The 12883-nt window shown below is 38.2% G+C and overlaps 1 protein-coding gene across 4 annotated transcripts; it reads right to left on the reverse strand.

Annotated features, from left to right (window-relative positions):
* Positions 1-532: 532 nt before the first annotated feature.
* LOC144064735 (microtubule-associated protein RP/EB family member 3-like) lies at positions 533-12014 on the reverse strand. 4 transcript variants are annotated; one of them, XM_077587478.1, is made up of 9 exons: positions 11801-12014; positions 11571-11704; positions 8017-8141; positions 7799-7944; positions 6295-6454; positions 6100-6141; positions 3834-3970; positions 2049-2195; positions 533-1770 (listed from the first exon to the last, which is right to left on the reverse strand). In XM_077587478.1, the coding sequence occupies exons 3-9, from the start codon at positions 8135-8137 to the stop codon at positions 1705-1707; spliced, it is 819 nt and encodes a 272-aa protein (XP_077443604.1). In that variant the 5' UTR covers positions 8138-8141; positions 11571-11704; positions 11801-12014; the 3' UTR covers positions 533-1704. The 4 variants fall into 4 exon arrangements, with proteins under 4 accessions (XP_077443604.1, XP_077443603.1, XP_077443602.1 ...); XM_077587477.1 differs by lacking the exon at positions 11571-11704 and having other exon boundaries at positions 11801-12013; XM_077587476.1 differs by lacking the exon at positions 11571-11704 and having other exon boundaries at positions 8017-8144; positions 11801-12011.
* Positions 12015-12883: the final 869 nt, after the last annotated feature.

Raw genomic sequence — 12883 nt, forward strand, 5'->3', positions numbered from 1 at the left:
GTAATTACGCAACTGTATTTTTTTTAGGTATGACGGACGTCTCCTTCAAAATAAATTGCCAGCAATTGATTTAATCAAGTAAACTTAGTATTTTATAACTTATTAGAAAATCAGTACTTGTTTTTTTACTTATTTTTTGCTATACATATGTATATAGCAAAAACTATGAATTTGAATATTAAATATACATATATTTATTTATATTTTTTATTTTTATTTTTTTTGCTATATATAGCAAAAAAAATAAAAATATCTATACTAACAAAACATTTTTTTTTCTTTAGTTAGTATATATTTTTTTAACTATTAGTGCTATATATATATATATATTTGCAAAAACAGTCCTTTTACAAATATATATATATATATATATATATATATATATATATATATATATATATATTTGCAAAAACAGTCCTTTTACAAATGTATTTATAGTCAAGAAATTATTTCCTCATAATTAGCAGTACAAAGGATGACTACGGCATTATATTCATTTTTTTTCATACAGTAACATGAAATCAAATGACCCTTCTTGAACTTCAGAGCTTTATTTAAATCCAACAGTAAAGTCCAGTTGTTTATCACCATCATTTGAGACAAACTGAGCAAGATGTGCTGTGCTTTTAAGCTTCCTCCAACTAGTTCTGAACACTCAGCCAGGCTGCCAGTGACACTACCACTGTGGTATTTTAGTGCTATGTAGTAGTATATGAAAACTCAATTTAAATGAAGCAAAACAACAGAGATAGCAGCTAAATTGTCTAGCTTATAATCAATATTCAACCATTAGTAATTTAGTAGTGTCTTTCACTCACTTGTCTCCATTAACAAAATTTAAACTTTTTTTAAATACATATTTCACAATGACAACTGACTAGGTCGTTTGCGCTATTCAAATGCAGATAGAAAAACAACCAAGTACACACTAAAACATATAAAATTGCATCTTCCTGTATATTTCTGGCTGCAGCCAATCACTGCTTGTTGGCAAATAGCATCACATGTGTGGGTTTCTTTTGCTACATCTAGTGCAAAACCTTTCATCCCAAACCACCATTTTTCTCGAATAGTGAACAAGATGGTTACAAAAAAATGAATAAATAAAAACAAATACATCAGGCTTTTCAAAAACAAACAGTTGTTGGGCTTTGTTTTGAAAAACATACTTCTTTTCTTTATGTGCATGTGAGCAAGTGTGAAGGCTACTCTTGCAGCCTCTCTATGCAAAATCTCTATTCCTCTGCAGGATTTATAATCTAATCTCATTTATGACAACCAACACCGTAGACGAATCTAGAATTTAGGTAATATTGTGTAGCAAAGTGTGGTCAGAGGCAATTTCGAAATATGGTAACCAATTCAAGTACATGGTGAAAGAAAACCGGCAGCATCTTCTTCAGACACACTGTTTTGCACGTTTGCTCCAAACCATCACAACTGTAATTTCAATGCTCTCCCAAAAAAATGTATGACAGTTATGAAAGGCAATCGTGCCCAGGAGCTGGCACCTCTGGTTTTTCAGAGTAAAAGCAGAAGTGGAAATAAAAATAAATTGTTGGACAATCTGTAGAAAATAAATATGTGATTACAATTACGAAGAAAATGGAGTAAGGGGAACCATATAAAATAAAAAAGTGTAGTCTGATGACAGGGGAACACTTTCTGTGTTTATGATGGTTAAATTATGGGTGAAATAAGAACTCAGAACTCCTGGTCTCCTTGTGCCCCTTCATCAACATCTTCATCCTCTGGTTGTGTAAATCCATCCTGTAAAGCATTGTTCACCAAATATTTTTGGTTAGGTTTTCAGTCTAAAAGGACTGTTTAGAATGAAATTGAAATCATTATACAACCAGTGTAATTAGCAGCTTTGAATGAACTGAACATTACCATCAGATTAATATTAACGTGGATTTTTTTCAAAATCTTGATAGTAACTGGTTGCAATGACTACTGTGAAATACTGCATGTTATGATAATGGTAAATGTTTTACTTTGATGGTATCTTTCTCTTAAGTTGAGTGTGTGGTTGGGTATTTATTTACCTCTGTAGCATAAAGTATGTCTACGATTTTGTTGAGAACTGGGTTGCCATCTCCATCTTGGCAGATCAGTTCAATATCTCTCAGCTTGCCAAAGTAAAAGTCCCTCTCCTTCTCGAGTCCATCCAAAGTCAGCTTCATTTCAAGCAGCTGTGTGAAGAAGACAAAAACAACAGTTTGACGCAAAATAAAATCAAGAGCTGTGTACTTGGGTATAAAAACATCTTCTTGGAGTCATAATTTATTTTAGATTGAAAGGGGATGACTCTTTTGTAGTCTGAACATGAATAATGACTAGCAAACTCTGGTACAGAGTACCGTATTTTCACGACTATAAGGCGCACTTAAGTCTTAAATTTTCTCCAAAATATACAGGGCGCCTTATAATCCAGTGTGCTTTATATATGGATTTTTTTTAAAAAATGTGTCATTCATTGAGGGTGCGCCTTATAATGCGGTGCGCCTTGTAGTCGTGAAAATACGGTAAACAGTCGGTCTGAGAGCTCATCGGAGAGATGGTCTCGGTACCCGTCCAAGCGAACCGTGCTGCGGTTTGCTGCATGTGGGAAAGCGACCACAATGGTACAAACCAGCTCTGAAATCACACACCTTTTTCCACATAACTGATTTCCGCAGCCATAGAAATGTGGTTAGTTTAGCCTCACAGCTGTGATCTTTTTTGATCCGTATTTTATCAAGTTACCCCGCTGAGACGGTTTTGTCCTATGATTGAAAGTTGTTGAAATTAGTGAGTTTGTTCTCAAGTCCAAGGACTCCCAAAAAAGTGCCTATTGTATTTTGGTTCGGAACCAAGGAGCGCAAGCTACGGAATTTCCTGGCGTGAATCTGCTCTAAAAATATTGTGTAGCTGCCAGTGGCGGGCCGTCATGGCCTTCAAGGCCTTCTCTGCTGGCCTAAAAAATATCTGAATCATATATTATATTTTGTCCATCAATACTTATTAAATAATTCCAAATTGTCTGTTAGGTTCCTTTCATTGCTTTCCCCCCTGGTTGCACTGCTTCCAGATGTGTGTTTTCATATTGAAGCATTTAACCAATCACATTTCAGCCATTTGTTGCCAGGGTCAGAAATCTGCCTCAAGGCCTTCACAATCAGTTCTGCGGGCTCTGCTGCATTAAACAAGCATCGATAAGACTGTTGCTTTAACCAATCAGATTTCGAGTTGGCAACACCACAATGCCTTGTCGCAAGCATAGGGATACGTCATTGCCTTCTTGCTGGCGTAGGTATACGTCATCGCTTTCACTAATTTTGATTGGCTGGGGGTAGAGTAGGCGGGCCAAAGCTACCAAACTGTATCTGGAGCGAGCTGCACAAGCAAATATATTGTTGTGTTGATTTAAAGCCATTTTCAAGACGGACTTTTCAAGAGAAAAAAAGCTGGACATCATTAAGAAAGGTCGGATAACTCCAAAGCAAGCAAATCTGTCACAACCGGCAACGAACATTTTCAGCACTAAATCGAATAAAAACGTATGCCAGAAATACAACAGGACAGGCTCGACTTTCAGCATTAGCTTCGATGGCGATAGAAAAGAAGGAAGAAAGAAAGGAGGATGGATATTGTGTACAGTTAAAAATGATTTTTGGTGAGTAAAATATGGCTATATTCCTGAATAATATTTTAATTGTATGAGGTTATTATTGATGATTTTTTTATGTGTCGCAGCTGTAGATGCAGTAGAGGTTTTATAGCCATAAAATAGTTTGAGGGTTGGATTGAAGGCGTCGCCAGAAAATGCATGGACCGCCGCTGGTAGCTACCTGCTGGTTAAGTTCCGTGAGCTCGGAGTCTCCTCCGTTGCGGGCCATGGCAGGGTTCCTGCGGGCTGGTGGTGCATTGATCTGCCTCTGCTGGGCGGGAGCAATCTTGGGCGCTGTGGGAGACGTTCTGATCGGGCCTACAAATAAACAATAACATTTGAGAATTGCTGCACTTTGCTAGAATCAATGTCAATGTGGATCAAAAGTGGATTGCAAATAGCTAATCGTTATTTTCAAACTATACCAATAATTCCAAAAATACAAGTTAATTCCATGTTTACAACATAAACTATATATGAAATAATAACAGTACATTTTACAATTTCCTTCCTGTTAAAGGGACAGAAATTGTAAGATTGTGGGTTAGCACTGAAGATTCTGGTCAGGTGCACCTGAAATAAATTATGGCCTCCCAAATTAGGATTCATATTTCATTCCAACCACCTATACTCTTGTCTGCCTTCAATTTTTGCCAGCTGGCTGTGTCAGCCATGCATTCTTTTTGAAATGCTCTTCACGTGCAATTATTTATAATTACAATACATACACAAGCGCAAACATTAGAACAGACCAATCCAGCCTTAGAGTAAACAAGCAGGGGGGCCCGGCTTTGCTAGACCCACCTGCTTGTTTAGAACCAAAAGACAGTTGTTGCGCTATAAAAATTAGCTTGAAAAATGAGTTAGATGAGAAAGGAAAATTTCAGTTACACGCATAGCACAGCAAATGTGTATATAATTATGTACAGGTATGATACAGAAGAGGTTCAGCACTTCAAAATGTATAGATATGATATGAGAAGCAATTCAGCAGTTCAATTCAATCAAGCCAAAGCATCAAAATAAATCTAATTTGATATGGGACTTGAGCTGGGAAACAGCGCCATCGCTTGTCCAAGAATAATTACTACCCGCCTACACTACAGACGCTCCCCTACTTACGAACGAGTTAGGTTCCGAGCGATTGTTCATAAGTTGAATTTGTTTGTAAGTTGATTCAGTGCTATATTTTGTATTATAATTTATGTTTTAGGCCTATATAAGTATATTGAAGGTTTATATAAGTGCATTTGTATGTTTAAGGCTTGTATAAGTAGGACGCATTGGTTTGTACTGAAAAATACATTTAATAAAATGGAGAGAATATGTACAGTACTGTATAGAGAGAGAGAGATTTATGTATTAGAAACTGGCCGAAAGAAGAGATCTAACGACGATTGCACAGTTTTCTTTTCTTTTTCATCATAAATTATGCGGTAGCACTGTATGGCATCATTCAATTGATTTGCAAACTTTGTGCAACGTTCAATATTTGGGTCCTGCTGCTCGATCTTTCTGTTTATAAATAGTACTGACGGTCGAACGATTCAAGTTGTATATGTGCAACGCTCACCACTCTCACGCGCATCAAGCTTCGTTATTATTGCCACTCGTTTCAAATGAAATGGCTTGCCTCTTCCTTGCAACTCCCTCAATAGAAGTCTTTCGCTTTTTACCAACCATATTCAATAATGGATGCACGAGATATTTAATGATACAAATGAAAAAGGTTCTTGGCGCACTGGATATACGTTCACGCACTTCCGCATTGCAACGAATTGGACAGAAGGTAGATGCTGGGTGAGCTGAGCCCTCACAGCGCCAGGCGTCGGTATTAGCGGCGGAAAGAAGCACTACTCGGAAAAAAAATACAAAATCGAACTTACGAACATTTTTCGACATAAACGCAATTTGCAGACATGTTCGTATGTACCGTTGTTCGTAAGTCGTATTTTCGTAAGTAGGGGAGCATCTGTACTTTGCGTTTTTACTGGCGTCAGCAGACATGGTAACAGCTGAGCTTTGTTATTGGCCCAGAAAAAAAGGGTAGATCGTGTAAAGTTGGCTCCTTGAAAAATAAATCTTTAAGTTTGAGCACCACTGATTTTGAGGAATATGTCAAAATGGAGGGTGGCGCGAGTGGTTAGCGTGTCGGCCATACAGCTCTGGGGTCCTGGGTTCAAATCCAAGTCACGTCCACCCGTGTGGAGTTTGCATGTTCTCCCCGGGCATGCGTGGGTTTCCTCCGGGTATTCCGGTTTCCTCTCACATTCCAAAAACATGCATGGTAGGCTGATTGAACACTCTAAATTGCCCCTAGGTATGGGTGTGAGTGTGTATGGGTGTACCTCTCATAAATAGTAATTAATATGTATAGATGTGTCAGGGAAATATTGTGTGAGCACACGCACTCAAATGCACACAAACCACAATCAAATGGGTGTTACCTGGGTAAGCAGGTCTTTTGGGTTTGTGGACAATGGGGTCACCTGTATTAGAGGTGGGGATGTTGTTGCACCACGAGGAAGAGACATGAAATGAAACCTATTTTCACACAACACAAGTGATTGTATCTTGTATACACATGCAGACAGTCAAACACAATCGCACGCTCACACAGTCTCGCCTGCACTGCATCGCACCTGAGTTTGGCAGCGGCGGCGTTCTCTCCGGACCTTGCCGCAACGTTAGAGGGTCGTATTCTTTGCCATCGTAGTTAGCATCAAAAAACTTCTTAAACCATTGAAGGAACTCAAAGTTGTCCTGAAACTTGCCTTTGATGAGTCTGTCGACGGGAATAAGCTGAGACGGCGGGAAACAATTTCTTTACAAAGCAGCAAGGGTGTGCAGACTATTAATGCATAAACAAAATAGGAGACATTTTGGCTCTAAACACCATGACAATGGATTTGAAATGGAACAAACAGGATGTTCTTTAACTGTAACTTGTTATCTGTCATTTGAGAATAATTACATCCAAATAAGATACACCGTGTATGAATTACAACTTATTAAATAAACTAACAATTTAATGATCTTAGTGGCATATTTAGAAGTTTAAGCTTGGTGAATTTTGTGACATCAAAGTAGCCAAGTGACAATTATAATCTTCAATCCATTTAGATAATACAGTGGTACCTTGACATACGAGTGCCCCCACATACAAGCAATTTGAGATAGGAGTAAAATTTCGGGCAAATATTTATCTTGAGATACAAGACAAATTTTGATATACAAGCATACAGCGGATACAAGAGGATGCTCATAAGAACATCATGGCCACTGTCTTTCTGGTAGCAACTCCCTCATGTAATGTCTCTGCGAGCACTGGGCGGAGCATTGCATTTTTTTCAGTGTTTTTTTTCCCCTTCAGACAGTGCGAATGGCAGATCCATTGCTAATACGAGAGGAGTATATACTACTTCTCGTTGGCAAGTGGTCATGCGTTATCCTATTGTGAGGACATTTGTGTGCATCATTTTCGGAATAATTTGAAGGGAATAAAAATGCAAACAACCCTCGATAGGTTGCATCTGAAAGTCAGGGTGGAGGCGGGGCAAATAGAGCCAACCCGGGAGAAGAAAGGTATCAAAATTTAAAACAAAATTAGAATTAAGTTTAGTCTAAGGTTAGATAAAACATATTTTTGAGTGCGTCTGCATCATAATCCATGTTCATTTAAATTTGTTTATGTTATGTTACGAGCGTGTTGCCGTGCAAAAAGTCACCCCTTTTCTCTCTGTCCCTCTCTCCTCCGCGAAATCCGTCTAATTTTAGTACTATTGAACACATTTTAGTACTATTAAACCACTAGTTATTTGTTACTTTGTTAATAGATGGCGAATTAGAACAAATAAAAATGTTTTTCCAATCCAATATCCTGTTTTGGGTGTTTTTTCAGAGGGTTGGAACCAATGAATTTGTTTTTAGTTCATTTCCATGGGAAACGTTCTTTGAGTTACGAGTAAATGGACATACGAGCTCAGTCCCGGAACGAATTAAGCCTGTATCTCGAGATACCACTGTACTTATTAACAAGGGTTAGCTACTGGTACTCCATGTTAACATAAACTACATTGTATCAGGACATCACAAAACCCGAAACGCTGACAAAATCCTTTTTTTTACTGAAACATGGGAATTTACCTTATCCACAGACATATTCTTGAAGGAAATCTGCAAAACCTTGAAATTGTGAATATATTCAGTCTCCAGTTTGGCATTGAATTTGACTTTTTTCAACAAAATACAGCCCGGAAACAGCATGTCCATGAATTGACAGTACACTGCACCTAAAGAGAAATGACAGTAAGCAAATTATATGGTGTGTACATGTGTGTGTGTGTGTTTGTGTGCATGTTTACCTGAAGCAAGTTGTTCGATTTTGGTGTATGTGAGTTGTAGAGAGTCATTGACCCACGCTAACATGTCATGGCGACTCAGATTCTCTATGGTCATAGACGTGGAATGGACATTCACCGCCATCCTCCTGCTTCAAACAAAACAACAGTAAGACGTGTGTGACCACATCATTTTTCATACAGTGAAGTGATTTGACCTTGGAAGTTTTACAAAATCATTAGTAAAGGTATATTAATTGAGTTTATAAAGCTCTTTTTTGTTTTACTGACACAAAAGAGAAGTTGAATGAAAATAATTAATCGAAATCAATAATGTCATTGGGTGCATTTTTTCAAAGTTTGAACTTGCTGTACTTTGATATTTAGAAACAGCCACGGTCGTCCTTCCAACTCGTGAGTTATAAAGACCAGCCTATCGTACTCGGTCGGCTTTGGAATTTTTTTTCTCATCTCGTCATTTTAATAACAATACTCCTATTCATTACACGGGCAATGAATACAATACAGTGTCAAAAACTCCATATTTTAAATTCCACAATTACAAAGCATAACAAACGTGTGGGGTCGTTTGGTAGCCGGTCTTTTGGTTGCCCGGACCCAAACAACGGGCGACCAAAAGACCGGCGACAAAACAAGGTAAAACCACACGGTCTGCGCATCAATAAAAGCCAACAATGGCCCTGAGCAGTTTCACTGAGCGGACGTGTGAGTGTATAAGAGTTTGTATGTACATGAGTTGTCCCCTTAGGAAGGGACGTCAGTCAGGGTCTTAACAAGTTCTCCAACAAAACACAATAAAAGTACGGGAAATGTGGAGCTTTTCTTTAGCCTAATAATTAATAGGGCATTAAGTATGACTAAATAATAATTCAGTTTGTATTTAGGGAATTTGAGCAACGATTTAAATGGTAATTATCAATAACCTTCCGGGCGACCAAAAGACCGGCGACCAAACGACCGAGTACCATAACAAAGACACAAGAAATATTCAAATTACATCAGTTTGGAAGTAAACCGCTTCGGAAGAACAAGTTATACTTAGTTATACTGTAATCCCTCGATTATCGAGGGTTCACTACTTTGCGATTTTTTTTCAAGTTCATAACAATGTGAAAAGCCACGCTAAAGTGGAAGCCACTCTTGCTACTATGACTCAGCACTGAAGAAGAAAAAAATTATAACCACTTGGCAATTTTTCAATTATCATGGCCATGTTTGGTCTACATTAACCGCAATATTCCAGGGATTACTGTACAATCTTATAACAAGACCACTAATACTGCATGCCACTAAAAAAACAGTTCAGTGTTGCCTAATCCTTACCTAATGGTTTGATCAAGAGTCCAATATAGTTAACAAAAGTCGCATAGACAAGGGGGTAAAAAAACCAAACACCAAAGAATTTCCCGCAGTGCCCACCCCAAAACACAAATACACAGGATGTTGTGCTGAATAATCATTTCCTGACAGTAGAGCTTCACAGAAGCAACTGTCCAGTCAGCACACACACCACTAATTTGCAGATGACACCACACATTGAGCATTTAGATCAAGTTTGTATCCCACTGATCCAAACTCATAATTGCTCTTAAATACATGTACGATTTAAGTAAGACCAACATTTTTTATTACATACTTCTGCTGACAACAGAGAAATATTTCCTGTCCAATGCCAGGTGTCCACTAAAATAAATAAACGCTGTCCCCAAAATAATAAGCCTAATTTTCCACTTTGTGAAAAAATAAAAATAAAAGGCAGTTCTGTAATTAAACTTAGTGATGCTTTGAATTATGAAGTGAATGTTATTTTTTTACTTGCAACTTGAAAAACACATCACGTTCCTTTCCCCTTTAAAAAATGTGTAAAAGCCATTTATTCTACATGTAAAAAATGGTATAAGTTGAATGGTTCAATGCAAAACATTTTTAGTCATGTGTTTAGTACCTCAAAACAAATTGTAAAAATCTCCAATTGTGTCAAAAACAACATACTACTTATCGTACTTTGACCACAATGTGACAAAGTAAATGTTTACCACCAGAACAAACATCACATCTATAAAGCTAAAAAGCTTTACACGGGTTTAAAGATAAAATCCTGCATTTCCAAGCTGGTTATTAAATTTCAACATTGACCAAAAACAAACTGCGTAGTATTTATATTAAACCACAGCAATTTCTATGTCTAATCTCATTTTCTGAACCGCTTTATCCCCACTAGGGTCGCGGGGGGTGCTGGAGCCAATCCCAGCTGTCTCTGGGCCAGAGGCCGGGGACACCCTGAATAGGTGGGCAGCCAATCGCAGGGCACGAGGAGACAAACAACCATTCACGCTCACACTCATACCTAGCGGCAATTTAGTGTGCTCAACCAGCCTACCATGCATTTTTTGGGGGTGTGGGAGGAAACCGGAGTACCCAAAGAAAACCCACGTAGGCCTGGGGAAATATGCAAACTCCACACAGGTGGACTGAGCTGGATTTGAACCCAGGACCCCAGAACTGTGGCCGACACGCTAACCACTCAACCACTATGGTAATTCTATGTAATCAACATTTTATTTAATGAATATTCCTTTAAAAAGAGACTTGGACATAGACTACAAACAGGTAATATCAAGTTATATTTAACTACAAACAGGAAATATCAAGTTATATTTAACAATTCTCAATCAGTGCTCTAAATTTTTGATTTAATAAATAATTTCATGGTTTAACAACACATCAGGCAACAATGCATTCATAGTGTGACACATGAAACCAGGTTAATTCTTAACTGAAGGATTAACTTATCAACGTACGGCATTTGGCTGCCCTGCAAAAATGAACAGTTAGACAAATGTGCAAAAATGTGAAAATCTGTATGATTAGATTGAGTAAAATATTATAAAATATTTTATTCAGGGGAATAAAATATTTATACAGAAGCGCGTCCTGGCTGCTGAGTGGTTAGCGCGTCGGCATCACAGTGGGGGATCTGGGTTCAAATCCAGGTTGGTCTACCTGTGTGGAGTTTGCATGTTCTCCTGCGTGGGTTTTCTCCAGGTACTCCAGTTTCCTCCCACATTCCAAAAACATGAATGGTAGGCTGATTAGACACTTTAAATCGCCCCTAGGTATGCATGTTTGTCTCCTTGTGCCCTGCGATTGGCTGGCCACCAATTCAGGGTGTCCCCCGTTTCTGGCCCGAAGTCAACTGGGCTGCTGCAGCACCCCCCGCGACCCTAGTGAGGATAAAGCGGTTCAGAAAATGAGAAGAGGTGTGACCTATGCAGTAATGGACGCTCATAGTAGAACTGCGACACAGCACTAAATTGGAAGAATACGCAGGATAGACAGATACAATTTTTAAAAAAAGTCATAAATAATGCACATATACAGTGATTCACGTTCTGTTGACGTTACAATCGCACTCGTGTTAGCGCCTCGCTTGCTAACTTCTGCTAACGTCGGCAAGGCAACTAACTTGCGATTTGGCCCTTTTTTTGTTAAATTTGAGTGGCTCGTGGCGAGTATTGATATCGCTTTATCGTACGTTTGAAATGAAAATATCCAACCGTGAATAGTCCTTTAAATGTGGACTTGTTGGGTCTGAAGTTAACGGTACCCCCTCTGGAGGCCTGAACGAAAACACACGTTACTGAAGAAAGAAGGACTGTCACTCCGCTTGGCGCTGCTGCAATTAGCCGGTCTAATCGAGAGTAAAGATAAAAACAGAGCGATCTAAATCCATAATTCATCACGTAAGAGAGAGAAATGTTAGTTAGTCAAGTGAAATATGACTTACTCAAGGGTGACAGAGTCCCGCTGACTACTGTGCCGCTCAATGAAATGATGTTTTTTCCGTTGCTATAAAACCGAGACCGCTGCTTGCCGAGCTACAGGGAGTACTTAATCTGGCGATCACTGCGCAAGCGCAACCCAGTTTCAGGATTTTCTTCTTGGATTTGGTGAAACTGCAAAATATCAGGGCGCCATGTCGGGTCTTGACAAAATGACCGAGCTTCACTTTAGGGTGATTAACCTAATCGCTTGGGCTCAAATTCCCCTTTTTGGCTGGACTCTGAGTTTTATGTCAAAGAGAATTAAAAGCTAAAATATATTTTTGTCACAATGAGACAACGTTGTTTTTAATGTCTAATATTATGTCACTTTGCTAGTTCATTACGTGCATCTAATAATGTACTTATTTACCCGGAAACAAAAACAACGTTTTGCTCGAGAGCAACGACTAACTAAAGAATATGACGTTAATTAGAGCAGTCCGGGCGGTTTTTAATGAGTAAGAAAGGTATAATACGAATGTGATTAATACAGGCGGTGATTCGTAGCTCTCATAATTAGAGCAAGTTTTTATTTTGGTAAATAAAACAACAACAACAATAAAAGCATGGACTTCCGTGAACACTCACAAAAGTTCGTGCGTGATATGATGTATAATTATTTTTCCTGTAATTCCTAATGAACACGTTTAAATATAATTTATTATTATTTTTCATTTAAAATCAATAATAGTAGATTTTTTTTGTTTATACAGCTAACACTTGAATTGTTTTTTTTAAATGTCTTACTACTGTATTTAATTCTGCCTGTCCAATTGATTAAAATGCCCAGATTGACTGTGAATGCACGTCTTTCAATCCCATTGACAGCTCTAGATGCCCAAACCATTATTATTATCAAAATGCATGGGACATATGGAATTATCAATAACAGTCAAATAATTAAATGATTCCCCCAATTAAGGATTCAAATATTTGGACAAATCCCCCCAAAATACACACATCGGCTCATGACCATCTTGAAGGAAGTTTTAAAAATGCAACGTGTCATCTTGGATGCACTTTGATTCAATAATTTTATTATACCT

This window comes from Stigmatopora argus, chromosome 19 (assembly GCF_051989625.1).
Source record: "Stigmatopora argus isolate UIUO_Sarg chromosome 19, RoL_Sarg_1.0, whole genome shotgun sequence".
NCBI lineage: Eukaryota > Metazoa > Chordata > Actinopteri > Syngnathiformes > Syngnathidae > Stigmatopora > Stigmatopora argus.